Raw genomic sequence first — 19606 nt, 5'->3', positions numbered from 1 at the left:
CTTTCAATTTTATTGTTTTTCCTCTCCTCTTTCTTCTTCTTTTCAATAATAAATAGCCCTACAATTTTCCTCTTTTTTCCTTTGTTACACTTTTTCTTCGATAATATCTGTCTGACCTTACCATTTTTCATCTTTTACCTTTTTAACCTTAAAAGGATGTCCGAACAATCTCTAATTCTAACCATATGGTGATATTACAATCCTTAAACAACAAATACTTCCCTTTGAAACATGAAATTTTCATTCCCTAACAAATTAGATGTCAATTTTTGCAGTGTCTTGTCAAACACTCTTTAGACCTACAAATCTTTAAATCAATTTTTTTATGAACTAATATGCAATTATTTAAAAATGATTAAATTTGATTTTTTTTTTGTGGTAATAATTGTTGAATCTTTTTTCATTGGTTTGATATTTTTAATAATCAAATTTAATATTTTTATATCTCTAATCAAGTTATTAAATTGGATAGTGTGCTGCAAGGAATTTTCTTGGAGGCCACTTCACATTTTCTGCATTAATAAAATAATAAAAGAATTTGTTAATATCAAGCTACACTTGATAAACAGCATCTGGTTCTCTAGGGAACATCTTCCCATCTCAGCCATTGGTTTGACGGAGAGATTAGACCCTCGTTTGAGGCTAGGTAGCATTTCTCACTTTTCCAATAATAAAATCGAAGATCAAAGTTGTTCTCATAATAGAGTCATTTTCCTTCAAGAACCTTGAAAGCAACATTTCCTTGACGACCAATTTGTATATAGGTGCGATAATGTTAGTCAAGAACTTTTAATTTATGAGTTGTGCTGGGGTGACATAAACGGAGACACAGGAGTGAGGAAGGAATAATGAATGTGTGTGTGTTGGATTTTCCTAAATCTAATTACCTTTGCGATGAACAAACTGTCTATTGGAGTTGAAATTGATATCACAATTTATTAGTACCTTCTACTTGGTGAAATGTTTTAAAAACTGAACTGATGATTAGACCCATTCTTTTGCTCGTTGTTATTGGGGAGCAGATCCTCTCTAATATGTGTTTCCTGCAGTTCTTTGTAGTGGAATTTGACGATTAAGGGAGAGCCACATCACATATTCACAATATCCCTTGTGTATTAAAATTGGATGCCATGGATCGTTCATTTCAAAGCCTTCGTCAAACTATAAAAAATTATCTTTTTTTTTTTTGTCAATTTAAAAAACAGTATGATTTACACAATGACCCATACAAGTCTGAGGTGTAGATTTTGTCTTCATGAAGGCAATCTATACTATTTAAATGTAACTACAAATAACATGTACTACAGAGGCTTTACTCTCATTGTTTGGACCTTGGTCTAATTAGAGTTCAATTTGTTCAAAACAAATCCCCAATAGTTGGTGAAATAGCCAAGACCACACCTCAAGAAATACAGGTCTTGAGTTTGAATCCTCCTTTAGGGACCACCCTCAGGGATTTATCCCAGAACTTACCTAGTGTATATAAGGGGAGGGAACTACATGCATCTCGAGGATTAATTGGGTATTCTAAGAGGCTCCTTGACTTTAAAAAGTATAAAAATTAAAAATTGGTCAAATTGTCTTGGATTAACTTATAAATCAAGAATGAATAACCAAGACGTGTTCAATTAACAATCTATAAATCTAGTCACTCACATTTGGTCCAATTGAGAACAAAACAAATATCCTCACTTATTGGCACACACACAAAAAAAAAAAAAAAAAATTGCTCATAAAATCTGTTGCATTGAGTCTAAATGAGAGTAGGTTTTTGCTCTCAATCCCATAGTGGTTTGATACATGGTTACAAAAGACAAATAAAAAAGAGAAAAAATTATCTCTCTTGGTCAGAATGAAAAAAATGAAATTTTTTTATCACATTTGATGCCATAAGGTTGTAGAGGATTTCCATTTTTGCAAGAATATCACACTCACTCCTGTAGGATCATCATCAATCTTGTAGTGTTCAAAAATATTTTTCAGAACTTCCTTCACTTGTTCAATAATTTTTTATCTTGACTTCATAACTCTCTCGAAGGTTCACTCATTTCTTTCTCTTTAGATGAAGTACATCACAAAATTGAAGTAAAATCATAACATTTTTAAGATGATTCTTTTAGAAAATTAAATAACAATAATATAGAGATGGAAAGGTTGATTGAAGAGACCTGATCCGAGGAACAGTCATCAAAAGTGTATGTCCTTCAAGAGTGTTTTTGAGATAGTTGAGAGAGAGAGAGAGAGAGAGAGAGAGAGAGGTTGGTGGGATGATGAGTGTTAGGATTGATTCTCTTGCTATTTTTTAAAAGTTTTGTTAACTTAGAAAAAAAGTTTTTGACGTTTTCTAAAAGGCCTTAAGGGAGTTACAAACTTCTATTTTAGTAGAATTTTGAATTATTTTTTTTTTGTTGGTTAATTGATTATTTGAAGAATATTTTGATTGATTTTCTTCATTTATTTATTTTTGAAGAGTTTCCATCACTAAAAAAATGATGACTGAATTTTTTCATTAAAATTCATCATAAGGTCATTCTATTTACACAAACCAAATGCCCAACTGTACCTACTTTCTTGTCATACCCACATCTTAACTCTAAAGTACATAATTGCATACACCTAATAAATGTATTTTAACTTAAATTATTTATTTTACTTACCTAAAAATATCGAACGATTTTTCTTCTTCTTCTTTTTTTTCTTTGCATGTAGAAAGATTTCAACGAGAATTTTAAGACTTGATCTTACTTATTTTTTTATCCTAATATTTTCAATCAAATTGAAGTCATTCACATGAGAAAATTATGATCGATAGATATACTAAATCAATTATGCAATTATTAGTTTCTTATCCTAATATTTCCAATCAAATTGACGTCGTTCACATGATAAAGTTATGATCGATAGATATACCGAATCAATTGTACAATTATTAGTTTTTAGTGATTTTCCTTTCTACAAATAGCAAAGGACTTTCTCAACCTCAACTACGTTTGATGCACAATATCTGGTAGGGAACATCTCAGCCGTTGGTTGATGCTGACAAGAGGGAAGAGACGTTCTTGACTTAAGTTGTTCGTATCCTAGTCAAAGAAACATTTTCTACAAACAGCTTTTTTTTTTTACTCGTACATCGAGGAAAAGCATTCATGACTTTTTTTACTCCTATATGTGACGTACGCGGTTACGTCTCCACCATATATTTTATTAAAGAGATACTATTGCCGCACCTATTTGTTAATGCCACACCAATCCTTTTACTTTAAATAACCAAATTGCACACAGTACTCTCTTTTTTATAATATCATTATATTATATCCTTGGGGAACAAGTTAATAAAACCCTATAAAACAATAAGGACTGTCGGTACTCATCCATGGTTAGACCGGCCATTTGTTCAATTGGATGAACCGCTGTCGATCCCAATTTAATTTGGTTGGACCAATTTTCATATATATTAAAGAATTTTTTCCATGACCATCTATTAATCACAGTATCACATGCCCCAGATTAAAATATGAAGTGTCTTTCCTAAATTATTTTATTTTATTTTCTAGGTGAAAGAAGATTTTAAATCTATTTAATTACAAGGGTAAATTACACTTTGACCCCTTATAATTTAGCATAATTCCATTTTGACCCTAAAGTTAAATTCCCTTTTACCCTTTCTAAAATGTTAATTCTTTTTTGTATCAACAAAAATATACATCTGAAAAAATGAGTTTAATGAATACTTTGGGGCATTTTAATTATTATTTTAAAATTTATTTTTTCTAATATAAAATAATATAAAATAAAAGGGTAAAATAGCATTTAAATTTTAACCCATTAGTCAAAGGGAAGGAAATGATAATTATCAAAATGTGAAGGGTTCAAAATGAAATTATACCAAATTACAGTAGGTCAAAGTGTAATTTACCCTTATTAAAACTTTATTTGTTAATTACTATTTCTGTTAAAGAAAATTAATTTGCTTTCTTAAAAACCTTGCATTAAAAGATAACTTTCCAAAATTCATTCACAAAATCAGTGGATTGATTTAATATAAAATATTTCCTTAAAAGAAAAAATTTCCTAAATTAACACAATTTTATATTTCATTTAATAAACAAAAAATTTCCGGTTTTTGAAATATCACAGTTTGAAACGATATGTTAACCAATTCCGGTCGAACCACCAATTTCTTCTAAAAATCCCCAAGTCGTGCAAAGCATCCAAGTCAACTTTTTCTTAGTCTGCTTTCTACGAAAATTCTTCTGGAAGCTCTAAATTATTGCGATATTGACAAAAAAATTTTCCTTAGAGTCTTATCCTTTATTGGATTCAATATAAATGTCTTAGTGATAATTTTTTGTTGGGAATCCCTAGAATTTTTGATAGAGAGGCTCAACCATTACTTGAAGCTAGGGTTTCCTTATAAATAACAGACCAATTTTCTCTCCAACATCAAACCACCCAACACTTATTCATTTCTTCTCATTGTTCATTTCTAAATCTCTATTTTTCCTCCAAAATATTATTTCTTCATGGGGTCTGAATCTAATCAACTTCATGTCTTCTTTTTCCCTTTCATGGCTCATGGTCACATGATCCCAATGATAGACATCGCTAGACTATTTGCCTTACATGGTGTGAAGTCTACTATTATCACTACTCCATCCAACGCTCCTCTCTTCTCGAAGACCATCGACCGAGATCGACAATCAGGCTATGATCTCCATATTCAGATTGTTCGATTACCTTCCGTCGAGGCTGGATTGCCCGAGGGAACTGACAGCGCCGACAGCATCTCTTCACCACAATTAGCTGGAAAATTTTTCCATGCTCTTACTATGCTTCAACCACAAATCGAGGAGCTCTTTGAACAACATCATCCCAATTGCATTGTTGCCGACATGTTCATACCTTGGGTGACTGATGTTGCAGCCAAATTTGGTATTCCTCGACTTGTCTTCTACGGGACGAGCTACTTTTCTATGTGTGTCTTAGAGAGCATAAAATGCTATGCACCTCATGAAAAAGTTACATCTGATAAAGAGAAGTTTGTGGTGCCTGGTCTTCCGGACCAAATTGAGATGACACGGTCAGAGTTGGCTGACCATGTTAAAAAACCAAACGACTTGTTTAGCGGATTAATGGAACTAGTAAGAGAATCAGCAATGAGAAGCTATGGGGTCTTGGTAAACAGCTTCTACGAGTTGGAGCCGGCTTATGTCGAGCATTACACGAAGAACCTCGGAAGGAAAGCTTGGCACATAGGCCCAGTTTCTCTATGCAACAGAAACACCATTGATAAGGTTCAGAGGGGTAAGAAAGCTAACATAGATGAACACTACTGCTTGAATTGGCTCGACTCCAACAAACCCAATTCGGTTCTTTATGTTAGTTTTGGGAGTATATCTCGCTTCGGTGCTTCTCAATTGATCGAGATTGCCAAGGGTTTAGAAGCTTCTGGATTCCCATTCATTTGGGTTGTGAGAATGACAGAAAAGGAGAAAGACGAAGAATGGTTGCCCGAAGGTTTCGAAAAGAGAATGGAGGGGAAGGGTTTGATAATTAAAGATTGGGCACCACAAGTGCTTATTCTGGATCATCCGGCTATTGGAGGATTTTTGACTCATTGTGGGTGGAACTCGGTGTTGGAAGGAGTGAGTGCAGGGGTGCCGATGATCACATGGCCGCTGTTCGCGGAGCAATTCTATAACGAGAAGCTGGTAACTGAAGTTCTGAGGACTGGAATTAGGATTGGAGTTGTAGAGTGGAAGTCATGGGAACTTGCTGGAGGAAATGCTTCAATGAAATGGGAGGAGATAGAGAAGGTGGTAACAAAGTTGATGGAAAGTGGAGAAGAAGCAGAAGAGAGGAGAATGAGAGCAAAGGAGCTTCGAGAGATGGCTAAGAGAGCTGTGGTTGAAGGTGGGTCGTCTTACGGGGACTTAAATGCTTTGATCGAGGAGTTGAGAGTGTATCAGCAGCCATAGATATATCTATGGGGGCGGTTCAAGGGACATATGTAAAAACAATGGCTTTTCAAAATATGGGTTAGAGGTTTTGGATTGAGCTGATTTTCTGCAAGGATGGTCACTATGATGAGAAGATCATCCTCACAAAAAATCAGCTTAATCTGAAACTTCTAAATCCATCAAAAGTGACTTACAAATTATTGACAAAAATTAGAAAAAAATCGACGGTCCACATTCTAAATCATTTTTAATGGGGTTAGAAGTTTCAGATTGGACTGATTTTTTTTTAGATGATCTCTATGATGGGAAGATCATCCAAAAAAAAATCAGTCCAATCTGAAACTTCTAACCCCATTAAAAATGATTTAGAATGTGGACCGTCGATTTTTTTTCCAATTTTTGTCAATAATTTACAAGTCACTTTTGATGGATTTAGAAGTTTCAGATTAAGCTGATTTTTTGTGAGGGTGATCTTCTCAACATAGTGACCATCCTTGTAGAAAATCAGCTCAATCCAAAACCTCTAACCCATATTTTGAAAAACCATTGTTTTTACATATGTTTTTTTATGTCCCTTGAACCGCCCCCTATATATATATGGCAATCACATAAGAAAGGAACGAAGGAACAATGGATGGTTGTACTTGTATGAATGTGTCGTGCTTGTAGATTTTTCTATTATTGGATTAGAGTCATGCCAGCGTGACCTTAACATTGGATCTCATATCAGTCATTTGGACGTGAAAGTGGATAGGAGTCACAGACTCTTTTCACGGTTCTGTACACTTTCACATGAGAGTGTGTAATGTGAGGTCCAATCTTCAGGTCACTTCAGCGTTATTCATTTAATTAAAATGTGATTTTAGAGATGAGTTGTACCAGAGTAACCGTGAAAGTGGTTAAGAATAATAAATGTTTTTTCACTTGAATCTTAAGGAAATGAATCTATGATTCTCATGTACTTTCATGTCATAATGTGTGATGTGAGGTCCAATTTTTAAGTCATATCAACATTATTCATTTGATTAAACTATGATTTTTTAGATAAGTCTTGTTGGAATCACCTCAAGATTAGATCTCACATGGCAAGCATTAACGTGAAAATATATGGGAATCATAGATGCTTTTCCTCAAGATAAGAGTGAAAAAAGCATCAATGATTCTTATCTACTTTCACGTCAAGATGTGCAATGTGAAGTCCAATCTTAAGGTCACTCTAGGACGATTCATCTTAAAAATCACACTTTAATCAAATGAATAATGCAGAAGTGATCTCAAGATTGGACCTCACATCATACACCCTCATGTGAAAGTTTATGGGAACCAAAATTATTTTTCTTAAGATATGAGTGAAAAAGTATCTATGATTCCTATCCACTTTCAAGTCAAAACGAGTGATATAAGATTCAATCTTAAGGTCACTCCAACACGACTCTAATAAAATACCCCACTCTAGCAGCTTGAGATTGCACCAACACCATACATTGAGTAATTGCTTGCTCACAACACAATCGCAACTTGACATGTGGTGCAAATGACATAGATTATAAGGAGTGATTTTTTTGCTCATAGCCCAACATCTGTTTGACATATGGAGCAGATGACCTAAGCAATAAGATTGAAAATTTCTCTCATGCCCATTGTAAAATTACGAAATTTCTTGATTAGATCACCTTCTAACATTCAAAAACATGATTCAATACCACAGTGTCGTAGAGGATGAAATTCTATGAATTTGAAATAAAAAAATTAATTTTTACTATTGAATTTTAATGTTAAATTTGGGTATTTGGTAGATGTCCATTTTCAACATCTTAGATCAAATTTGACACTTTTTTTTTTCTTTTCTCGACTTTTTTTTTGAATGAGTTTTTTTATGAAATTTAGAAATTTGTGCCTGTGTTGCTAGATATTTCTAAAGTTGTAATCCATGTGGCCCAAAGACCCTATATTTGATTGGGGGACATGCGTGAGAGATTTTTTCTTTCAATGTTTACATCATTTTCACCACTTGTAAGGTGTCTATTGTGCTAATGAGCAAAATTTTCACAAATCATGATTAGCAAAAATCACTCTCATACATTCCCAACGTCTATTGAAGGACTTGTAAGGTGTCTTTTCGATACACGTGTATTGTCTCAGTAGTGCAGTCTCCAAAACGTGCATCCAGTTGGGAAAGAGCTGTGATTTTCTTACTCGAGTATTTTGCACTCGATCTGATGTGGCAAGGGTATAGAACCGTTAATTGGTTTTTTCAGGATGCTTCGATGCACAAGAAATCGATCAATGGTTTTATGCTTTTGCTACTTCAGACCGAGTGAAAATACTTGACTAAGAAAATCCTTACCCTTTGGGAAAAATGATTATAAATAAGAAACGAATAAAACGGACTCGCAAAAAATTGATGTGATGAGCACGCCTTGTCATCTTTTTTCCCCCTCTAATAATCTCTTCTTGAACTACGAAATCACACACCAATTCACAATTACACACGACAAAAAATTGGAAAAAAGTTCATTTAAAACTTAAAAAAAAAAAAAAAAAAATTCCTTAAAGAAAAGTGGTGGTAATATAAAAAGAAACAAAAGAGGTTATGAAGATTGGGTTTTGTCTTTAGGACTAACAACTTGCAGGAAATTGTCCTAAGCAGGAAAACTTGAAGAGGGGCTTTGCATATACACCCAACTTTTTTTCAAGTTCAAGCCCAAGCAGATTTATGTGCATCACTGTCAACATTCCTTTTCTAATAGAGTCGTGTTACACTGTCTGAGTTGGACACTACGTTCAACACGGAACCGATGTGGCAGTGCATTGATGACCATACATTTGTTTCGTTCGACATACAAGTTAAAAATCAATGTTGGACAGTCCAAGTCAATGTCGAATACAGTGTCCGACGCACACAGTCCATCATTTTCCTTTTTTATATCTCAATGGAAAATGCCAGAATGACACAGGGTATTTACTGCATTCTCACAAGTCTGAACAATAGATGTGTTTCCAACACGACTCTATTTCAATTAGTGTCCCCGCAAAAGAAAGAAGTTAAGGGTCGTTAAAGAAGTGATAGCTCACCATCTCCTCTCAACTATGGTTTTATAGTGCTAAATTCGAAGTGTATCTCCAATGCACTATAGATCCCACAATTACTATTTGGAGATTTATTTTTATTTTTACGGGTGTACAACACACTAGTCATCTTCATTTCAATTAAAAAATATTAACATATTTATGAATAATCATTCAGATAACATGACGAAGTGTATACCCTTTGAATATCAAAAATAACTATTCATAATGAAATGACTATATATCATGACTAGTCCTTTTGAATATTTTCCTTGGAGTTGCTTTAAGGTGACCATTTCATAGAGAGTAGGAATAATGTTTATGTGGCATATTTTAAGAATTGTGATAATCTAACTACCTCACATGGTAAACTCAATCGACTACCCTAACATGACAAGTTCGGTATCATAGATCCACACTCCTTGGGATACACGACTGCATTTTCCCATAAAAAGTATATCTCGAGGGAATCATGTATCCTGAGGAGCATAGATCTACGATTCCTGAACTTGTCATGTCAATTAGTCGATTGAGTATGCCACATGAGGTAGTCAGATTATCACGACTCATGTTTTAATTAAAGAGTAAAACACATCGAATTGCTAAACAAGCCATTCTCTATGTTTTGTGCAGCCCAATATGTTTACTCTCCTATAATACTATGCCATGTGGATACTGCTCCTACCTATAGGAACAAGACACCGTACTGCTTGGCGACTCTTTTTTATTTGTGGAAGTGATAATATGGGCTTACGTGATAATATGTTGTGTTAGAAAATTGAGAAAAAATGAGGCAAATTGGATGATACACCACAACATAGGATTTTCGTGCTAACAAATGGGCATTTAGATCAAAAGTTACATCACATTTTAGAAATATCAAATATATTGCCTTAAATTCAAAAATAATTAATTCATAGCTTGAGATTATCAAGAAGCGAAATTATTACTGATTCATGAATGATATATGAATTGGTTAACAGTGAATAATAGTATAATTTTATAATAAAATAATTAATTAATAACACATCTTTATAGAGAATAAACCATACTTCACCATGAAAGATTAAATCTTTAAAACAATGAATAAACCCTTTGCAATTACAAATTGTGGGATTGTTATGTAATAATAATAAGAAATCTCAAGAAAGTTAAGAGAGATAGTGTTAGATTACCCGTTGGGGGTTAGCTGAGATGATAAAAAATGATTGGGTGGGATCCTCAAGTCATGACTTCAAATTTTTATATGTCCCTCCACCAAAATGGTGGCTACTTAATTAACTTCACGTGATAGGGTGGGATGGTGCGTGTAGTCCAAGGATTAGTCCTGTTGGAGAAGGTTGGTTGTTTGGGTCGGGCAAAGTTGATGGACCAAATTGGGCCGACTGCTACCACAGGATCACCTCATTTAAAAAGAAGAAGATAGTCTTGGGCTAGTATACCTTTGTACATATGAAAATGTATTTTAGATATGTTACATTTTTAAAGCCAATGGAATTTAGTTGGAAAAAATTAGGGGGATTTAGAAAGTTGGACATTAATGAGAATCCAATAAAAAATTTGGGACCCACTATGGTATTTTTCTTTTTCTTTTTCTTTTTTTACTTTTTTTTTTCTCTAAATTTCTCCATGGTTCTATTTTTCCCATAACTTATCCTTAGGTTGATGGAGGGAGAGCCAGAAACACAAAAATTACTTAACAGACCTGGTGGGTGGGACGTATCAATTCCGAAATGCACCCTGAGTTTTGGTGCGGTTTCTTAACAATCCAGCTAGTAAAATCTTTTTTTCTCAATAGTCAATAGTCAATAGTCCCTCACCTTAGTAAAATGGCAAACTCAAATCTTCGAGATGGAGATTCAAATTATTGATCATGATGATTCATGTTGAAATGTCGAGATCAATGACTGTAACAAGGTCGATCTCAATGCACAAGTTCAAACATTGAATTTGACATTTTTCACCTTTTATCTTGATGATATCCAAGATTAGAATAAAGATCGATCTCAATGATTTGAATTGTCGATCTTGAAAGTTTGAATCATTGATCTCAACAATTCAGGAGGGAGGGAGGGAGGGAGGGAGGGGGTATTAAGAAAGAAGAAGTTTACTTAATGGACCATCAAGTTATCACGAAAAAATTAGGGGGATTTAGAAAGAATCCCTCCCGTAGGAGTGATTTTTTTGCTCACAATGCTCCCAACAACCGATTGACATGTGGCATGGATGATGTATGCAACAGAGAGAAAGTTTCTCTCTCCTGCCTGCACATTTCTGCCCATGAATTTATTTTTAAGATTTCAAATTTTGAAAACGGTGGTGAGGTCTATAGATTATCATATTGAAAATCAAACACCACAACTTTCTAGATTTCTTTAAAGAGCCGTGATAATATGACTCACCAGGTGGCATATTCAAATGACTCCATGACGTGGACAAGTTCGAGAATCGTAGATCTGCATGTCTCGGGATACATGATTGCATTTCACCATAAAAAATGTATCCCGAGGCATATAGAGCTATAGTTCCCAAAGTTGTCCACGTCATGGAGTCATTTGAGTATACCACCTAGCGAGTCATATTATTAGGACTCTTCTTTAAAAACTCGTGATCATACTAAAAGAAAAAGGTTTTTCGAGTTTGATCCAATGTGTTGAAATTGGATGGCTACCAAGCACCTAAATCCAAAATTAAAATCCAACAGTGAAAAATAACTATTTTAATTTTTTTTACTTTACAATTCATGGAATTTTATCCTCTACAACATTACGGTATTGGATCATGTTTTTGAATGCCAAAAGGTGATCTAATCAAGAAATTTCATTTTTTCACCGTGGGTAGGAGAAGAAATTTTCTCTCTAATTGCTTTCGTCATTTGTGCCATATGTCAAACGAATATTGGGCTGTAAGCAAAAAATCACTCCTCCTGGAGGGTGCATTAAGTAATTTTCCTAAAAATTTACACATAGTACACTCTAGAAATCTATTGACCGAAGGAGAGCCTAAATCTCACAAAAATGACACTTGTTCCCCCCCCATCTCAACCATGGTTTTAAAACTCGGTTTCGCTTCTCTTCTCGTCCATGCTAGATACCAAGTCGTCTCGGACGAGTTTTCCAATACATTTGAGATATCTCATTCAAAAATGAAAAAAGTGAATGTGGGGTTTAAATCTCGTCCAAAAAATTGACTTGTCCATCCATCTCGTCCATGCCTAATACCAAGACGACTCGGGCAACACATCTCGGTCTTGGACAAGTTTTGAAACCATGATCACAACCGTAGATTTCGGAGAGCCTTAAAATCTCACACATACAAAAATTACAGTCTTCGTTTTTCCCACATCTCATTAGTATGCTTGATGGAAAGCATTGAAGTTGTATGAAGACAATACTTGCCTGGTTGGCATTTTAAAATCCCCACTGATCATTGAGTCACTACCCCATTATTAGTATGAAAATTGGATTCTTCAGTACAAGAGATGTTCTTCGGCTAAGGCATTCCATGTACCTGAAAATGTACAAAAGGGTTGCACTGAACTTTTATTGGAAGGGGATTCGAAAGAAAATTAAGAATTTTGTAGCTGAATGTGATGTAGGCCAAAGGAATAAAGATAAAACAATAGCTCCTTCTACATTATATTATTACAACCATTGGCATACACCCAAAAAAGAATGAACAAACATATCTCCACAGACTTCATTGAAGGGCTTCTGAATTCAGATGGTAAGAGTGTCATACTTAACCAAGCAAGCCCATTATTCCACCCATTCACGCCTACATCTATAGCACAAACATTCGTTGAAAGTTTACTAAAATTGTATGGAATGGCAACATCTATTATTGATGACTAAGATGCCACCATCACTAGTAACTTATGGAAGAATTTTTTATTTTCTTTTACAAGGAACGTCACAACTCAAAATGAGCTCAACTTACCACTCAAACTGAGGTTAGCAATAGTTGCCTTGACATGTATTTACGCTGTTTCACTAGCCATAAGCCCAAGCAGTGGGCATGTTCAATTTCGTGGCTAAATGGTGCATGGTACATTACCACCTTTCATACATCTACTTAACCACACCATATGTGCCAACGCATGGCCAATGCAACCCCCACCAGTTCTTACATCTATGCCTTGGTCAACTAATGCTCATTATGTAGATGTTGAACCAAATCATCCATTTTTTATGGAAACTCTACATATGGCTCAAGATTGAATGAAGCTTTATACAAATGAACATCGCACAAAACATAATACTACTGAAATAAGCGATTTGGTTTAATTGCGTTTTCAGCTGTCTAGACAAATATAAGTGGCTGCTCAATGCTGTCTCAAACTATCTCCTCAGTTCGATGAACCACACAATATACTGACATAAAGGGGATTGTAGCCTACAAACTTGAGCTACCTCATGACTCCAAAATACACCCTATAATTTGAATTCGAACATGTTACCAACCATGACTGATGGAGTACTCCAGATACAAAACACAGGACATCATTGATCATCGGATGACCAAGCAACATAATAATCATAGAGGTCCTTGTTCAATGGGAAAACATGTTTCCCGACGATGCTACTTGGGGAATTGTAGCATACTCCTCATGATGTGGCAGTGAGCACAGAACCATAGATGCTTTTCCTCGTGATATGAGTTTTATATACTTGAGGAAAATAATTGGTTTTCTGTAAACGGTGTTGTACATAGGAAGTCAGTCCAGCTAGAACGACACATTATTAAATGCAATAACAATGAATCAATCCTCTCTCTATCATCTGTTTTTCGTCTTTATTTCTTGCATTTCCATTCAAGTCCTTAGAAAACTTTACATACTTTTGGAGCCATGCCGACACCTTCAAGAACATGAGCTCTTGTGTTTGTGTCTTATCCTTCTTGGGCGTTGCTATAGGTAGGGTCTTTACAGGCTCACTTATCCACTATATTGCTCATCCCTGTAAGGATGAAAGAGAATAGATTCTTTTTGTAGTGGCTTCAGGAGGGCAACTTTGACAAATCATATTAGTGCACCACCCACAAATGATTCTAACTCTGACACATCCAACCTGCTTGGAAGCTCTGACAGCTCTTCAAGGTGCAATCTGTGTCCAAAATACCTCTAAATCAATATTTTCAGCATCCATAATTTGATTAAGGGACACACGTTATATCATTGAGAGGATTTATCCAAGTTTTCTAATCAGACATATTTAATCTCTAAGGTCAGTACAGTGATTGATTCTACAAGAGAAATTAATGAAAAAAAATTAACTATTACTGCTGGCTAGAGAACCCAAGATGGATGACAAGATTATTAAATATGAGCCCATCATCCAAGTTAGGGATTTTTTTTTTTTGCTCACACACTTTCCCCCATGGAGCTCATAGGACTGGGGACTGACCAATCACATTAGCCCGCCTTAGGCTGCACGTGTCATGCAGTGGAGAGTCTGAGCAAAAAATTTCTCCAAGTCAGGATTACCCCAAAGGCGTGCCTTTTGGAAGGTACTTCAAAAAGATTGGGTAAAAACGCTATTGACTTTAGGTTATGGGGAGATCACTAATGATCACAAATATTACACATGCAAGTGTAATCAAATTGAGAATGGCAAGAGTCTCATAAGAAAAAGAAGAGTCGTGCTGGAGAGACCTCATTTCACACTTTTCTGACGTGGTGGTATGCACAAAACCATAAATACTTTTCAGTCGTATCTCGATGAAAAGCATCTTTGATTCCTATACACTTTGATGTCAGAAAAGTGTGAAATGAAGTCTCTTCAGCATTATTCCAAAAAGAAACTCAAATAGAATGAAGAGAGCTGCAATTGCCACACCAATTCCTATGTAAATCACCAAAGAATTGCACACAGTTGGTGTGGCAATAGTAACTCTCTAGAATGAAACACAGTCAGACTAAAGTAGTAGAATACTGAATTGGTAATTAAGTAAATTTCCTCAAAGTTAAGCCTAAAAAAAAGCTGTAAATAAAATATTAGTTTAAGTATTTGATTCATTCAGTTTCTATTGGATAAATACTGTGAAATGAAATAAACTAATACTAAACACTTGCTTTACTCTTGGTAAATGAAATAAAACCTCATGAGATATCCATAATAGTGAATTTTTGTAATCCATCACAAGTGAGGCACTCAAATGCCAGCAATTTATTTGTATTCCACTAAGAATCTATACAAAGATAGTTATAGCAAAGGGGTTCCCAAGTTATGGAATCGATTACGACGAAACCATTTCTTTCCATGTAGGAAACTACAAATGTAGAACTAACTGATAGTGCAAGAACAACTAGGAAAAGACTCTAGATGAATCTAATTCCGTCATCACAGTCTCCTTGATCTCCTGAATCATTCTCAAAACTTGCCACATTGTCGGCCTCTGCTCTGGTGATGTCTGGCTACATGCCACAGCTATTGCAACAAGTTTAGATAGCCAATTATCATTACCTTCTTCCCCTTCCCTTGTGTCTCGAACCCAATTCAGAAGATCCATGGGCATAAGGAAGGGATGTTGCGATGGTGGTTTGCTTGTTAGAAGCTCCATCAAGAGAATGCCAAATGCGTACACATCGGATTTGATGGTGGCAAGATGGCCAGACCTGCGAGTGGTCTCGGGGGCCTTGTACCCCGTAGAATCATAATCTTTCTCCCAATGGAATGAGGCATCAACAAATACAGTAAGGCAATAGTCAGTGAGACAAGCCTCAAAGTCGTCACCGAGTAAGACATTAGACGACTTGAGATTGCCATGAACAAGATTTGATTCTTGGTGAATGTAAGCAATGCCCTGAGCTACATCCTCTGCTATCTTCAGGCATGATGTCCAATGAAGAGGCTTCGCTCTTGTCGATCTTGAACCTGTTCAGCTAACAATTATTATTAACTATTGACATCAACTGGTTGTTTGTGAAACAACGAAGCAATAAAGAGAACAAAAAAATAAAAACTCCTAAGAAAATATTACATTATACCCTTTTTAGGACCCTTGCACCCGGGTAACTCTGGTACCACCAACAGAATACAAGACATTTACACAACATTGTTGCCCAATTTCTTATTTTCACTAGTAATTTTAAATTTAAATAGATATACTCAATATGAATATCATCGAATCCGTGGCAATTATTGAAGGAGTTAGTTTGATATACAAAACAGGGCATAGAAGATACCATGTATGAGGGAGAAGAGACTGCCATTGGATTGGTACTCGTATATGATGAGCCTCTCTTCCTTGGCCTGAAAAAATGCTCTAAGAGGAACCAAATTAGGATGACGAAGCCTTCCAACCAATTCAATGTGCCGTTCGAACATTTCTTTACTCCTAATTGCAGTCTTACTAGAGTCAAGGCGTTTGACCGTAACGACCAACTGGTTATCCAAAACGGCCTTGTAAGTGGTCCCCATTGAACCTCTCCCAAGCAGCTCAGCTGAACCTCTCATTAGCTGTTCCAGCGTGTAAACCTGCGCCTCCCCTCCACAGAAAACCAAGCTCCCACTTTTCACCACTTTCGACTTTTTCACCTTCGCATCCAACTCTTTCTCTTCTTCTGTACGAATAACAGAAGTAGGATCAGAAGCTCCTGTTGGCGGCATTGAGACCCTTTGCTTTCTTCGCTTCTTAATCGCCACCAAAACACTCAAAAGAGACCCAATTACAAGTAAAATCGCAACTGAGAACCCTAAAATCAGAGCAGTTTTGTTGTGTTTTTTGGGTGATGGTGGAGACAGAGCAAGCCCTCGTAACTGTTGGGTCTGACTCTGACTCTGACTCTGACTCTGACTCTGACTCTGACCCACAGTTGGTGGCGCCGCCTCCTCCCAAGGTTCAAAAAAGGGTACCCGTGAACCGCAATCTTTGTGTATAATCTCGCCACAGAGACTTGGGTTCCATGAAAACGATGAGATATCGAAGCGAGACAGAGTGGGCGTGTCTGGTACGGAACCTGTGAGGTTATTTCCAGAGACATTGAAGATTTGAAGGAAAGATTGATTGAAGGAAGGAAGAGAGCCATTGAACCGGTTCCAATCGAGTCGAAGATAGAAAAGCCGGTCTAGACGGGCTAACCCATCAGGAATTGGACCGGTTAGTTTGTTGTAAGAGAGATCAAGAGTACGTAAGCGATGAAGTGATAAAATTGAAGGTGGGAAGAAACCAGTGAAGGAGTTGTGATGGAGAAAGAGAGTTTTGAGGTTGATGAGTTCAGATAAGTCTGGAATGGGTCCAGTGAGCGAGTTGTTGTGTAAACTCAGGACTCTGAGCTGATCTAAACGACTCAGTGTGTTAGGCTCGAAAACACCTCTAAGGCCAAACCCTTGGAGGAGTAGTCGCACTACTCTGCCTTGAACACATTTCACACCTTCCCAATGGCAGTGATCGAAGCGCTTTGTAAAAGAGAACTGAAGCTTGTTATCCAAATCAGACTTGGATTTGAAAGTGAGAAGAGCGAGAGCATCGGATGGTGGAGGATGAATAAGAACAACAGCAGAAGAAAAAGAGGGAGGAGATTGAAAAAGAAATGTAAGTGAGAGGAGGAAATGGAAATAGAACATTTTTGAAGGTTTTTACTCTTCTCTTGAGTTCACTTTCAGTGTAAGGTTCTTATGGGGATGGGAGGGGGGATTTTAAGTTAATTTTCATTCTAAAATTCCGTTTGTCTCCGTTGATGTGCTGTGTGCAAGCTAAGAATCACGTGAAAAAGGAAGAAAAAGGTTGGGGAGGTGGGCACTGGAACTGGTAGAGGACGTTCAACTATAAATTTGTACTTACGGACTACTCTCTACTCTGTGTATCCGTATGTATTGTATTATTCATAATTCATAGTTCTAAAACTCGTCAACTCAACTCGATTTGAATTTCAAGCTGACTCAATAAATAAATTAATTTGTTGATTCAACTCAAAAACCTAGATTAATCATGTCAGAATTCGGTTAAGGCTGAAAATTTCTAATTCAACTTCTTTAAGTTATTCAATCTCATTTTTAATCCATTTATTTCAATTTTGTGAAGAAAACTGATATTTTTATTTAAAAATTCATAATCGTTAAATTGTTCAATCTCATTTGTAATCCATCAACTTCAAGTTTTACAAGAAAATTAATTTTATGCATTAAAACTCTGTTTCCCTAAAAATTCGATCTGATTCATGTGAGTTAAGAAAGTTTAAGGAGGTCTATCTTAAAATTGAAGATGATTAATTTTAAGATGAAAATATCAAAGGCGTTTGGACACATATTTAAGATAAGGACACTACCTTTCAAAATAAATAAAGATAAGGACTCTAAGTTCTAGATATTTTAATTCAAATTAGCCAAATTGAAGCACTGAGATTTGGACTGGACATGAATTGAATGGACAAACGAGTTAAGTCTAGTCGTCGAGTTGTAAGACAATGATATTAGACGATTGGGATTGTACAACTCCTAACCTAGGGCTTAGACTAGTGCCCTACACAATATGACAAAGACAAAAAGCCTACATGCCTCATTCAACGTTAACTCCTACTGAAGACACTTTGACATGGTGATACACATATGATCGTAGATGCATTTTACTTGTATTTCGAAGAAATGCATTTACGAGTATGTGTGCCACCACAGCAAGATGTCCCCGATGTTTTCCCATTGGGGTCACTCCAGCATTAATCTTTTTTATGTTGTGTAATTTTGGATGGACCACAAAGTCACGAAACATAATTAGGGTGTTCAAAAAAAAATTGAAAATGGGAAAATTAGATAGGATCGAAAGATTTTTTTTACTCAAACATTAGATCAGAACCAATATCTTATCCGGATCGAGATCAAATCGATTAGTATTGGTCTATTCTTGGGTTAAGGTGCCTAAAATTGGAACTGGACCATTATCCAAAAACTCGGACCGCAACCTGAAACCATGAATCTGATTTTGAAACCGATCTTTGACTTAGTTTCAATATTCAATCTTTGTAATTATTGTTGTAATTTTTTAAAAAATTATTATTCAATTTTATGCACAAAGAAAAATTCACAAAATTAAGGAAATTCTTACGGGACTTTGTTTTCCATTGTGATTCTCACTGCATAGATATCTTTCATCGAGGTACGAGTAAAACGCATCTACGATTATGTGACCACCTCCACTTCAGAAATGTGAGAATCACAATAAATCCTTGTGTCACCCCAGCATTACTCCAAAATTAATGGATTTCGAGTTACACTTACAATCGGATCAATTTCAATTCGATTTCACAAGTTACGGGTATGGTTCGGGTTCACTTTTATGCAACCAGTCCAAGTTGAACTCGAATCCTGATTTCAATTTACCCCCAACCCTGATCAAAACCCGATACACCGATTTTGATCCGGTCTGGCACATCACCGGTCCACACATTCTTGTAAGTTGCAACACCCCCAATTAATGAGATTACTAAATAGCAAAAAATTAAAAAAAGAATAATATTTTAGTTGTTGAATAAAACTTGAACACCTAAATCGATCCATAAAAGAATAATAAAATTATTTATATTTTAAGATTTTGTTAATGTACGTCATAAGCGCACATGTTAAGATGTGTTAAATACTCCT

General features: G+C 35.7%; 2 protein-coding genes across 2 annotated transcripts; one reads left to right on the top strand and one right to left on the bottom strand.

Annotated features, from left to right (window-relative positions):
* Window positions 1–4434: 4434 nt before the first annotated feature.
* LOC147407111 (scopoletin glucosyltransferase-like) lies at window positions 4435–6921 on the top strand. The gene has a single exon (XM_086435504.1). The coding sequence runs from the start codon at window positions 4524–4526 to the stop codon at window positions 5976–5978; it is 1455 nt and encodes a 484-aa protein (XP_086291630.1). The 5' UTR covers window positions 4435–4523; the 3' UTR covers window positions 5979–6921.
* Window positions 6922–15173: 8252 nt separating this feature from the next.
* Window positions 15174–17821, bottom strand: LOC147407110 (putative inactive receptor kinase At5g67200). Its single transcript, XM_086435503.1, has 2 exons — window positions 16216–17821; window positions 15174–15904 (listed from the first exon to the last, which is right to left on the bottom strand). Exons 1-2 carry the CDS (start codon window positions 17594–17596, stop codon window positions 15336–15338), a joined length of 1950 nt encoding a protein of 649 aa, XP_086291629.1. The 5' UTR covers window positions 17597–17821; the 3' UTR covers window positions 15174–15335.
* Window positions 17822–19606: the final 1785 nt, after the last annotated feature.

This window comes from Akebia trifoliata, chromosome 3 (assembly GCF_017979445.1).
Source record: "Akebia trifoliata isolate Shusen 1 chromosome 3, ASM1797944v1, whole genome shotgun sequence".
Taxonomy (NCBI): Eukaryota; Viridiplantae; Streptophyta; class Magnoliopsida; order Ranunculales; family Lardizabalaceae; genus Akebia; species Akebia trifoliata.
The sequence above is the reverse complement of the archived record's forward strand: the minus strand, read 5'-3'. Positions and strand labels throughout refer to the sequence as shown.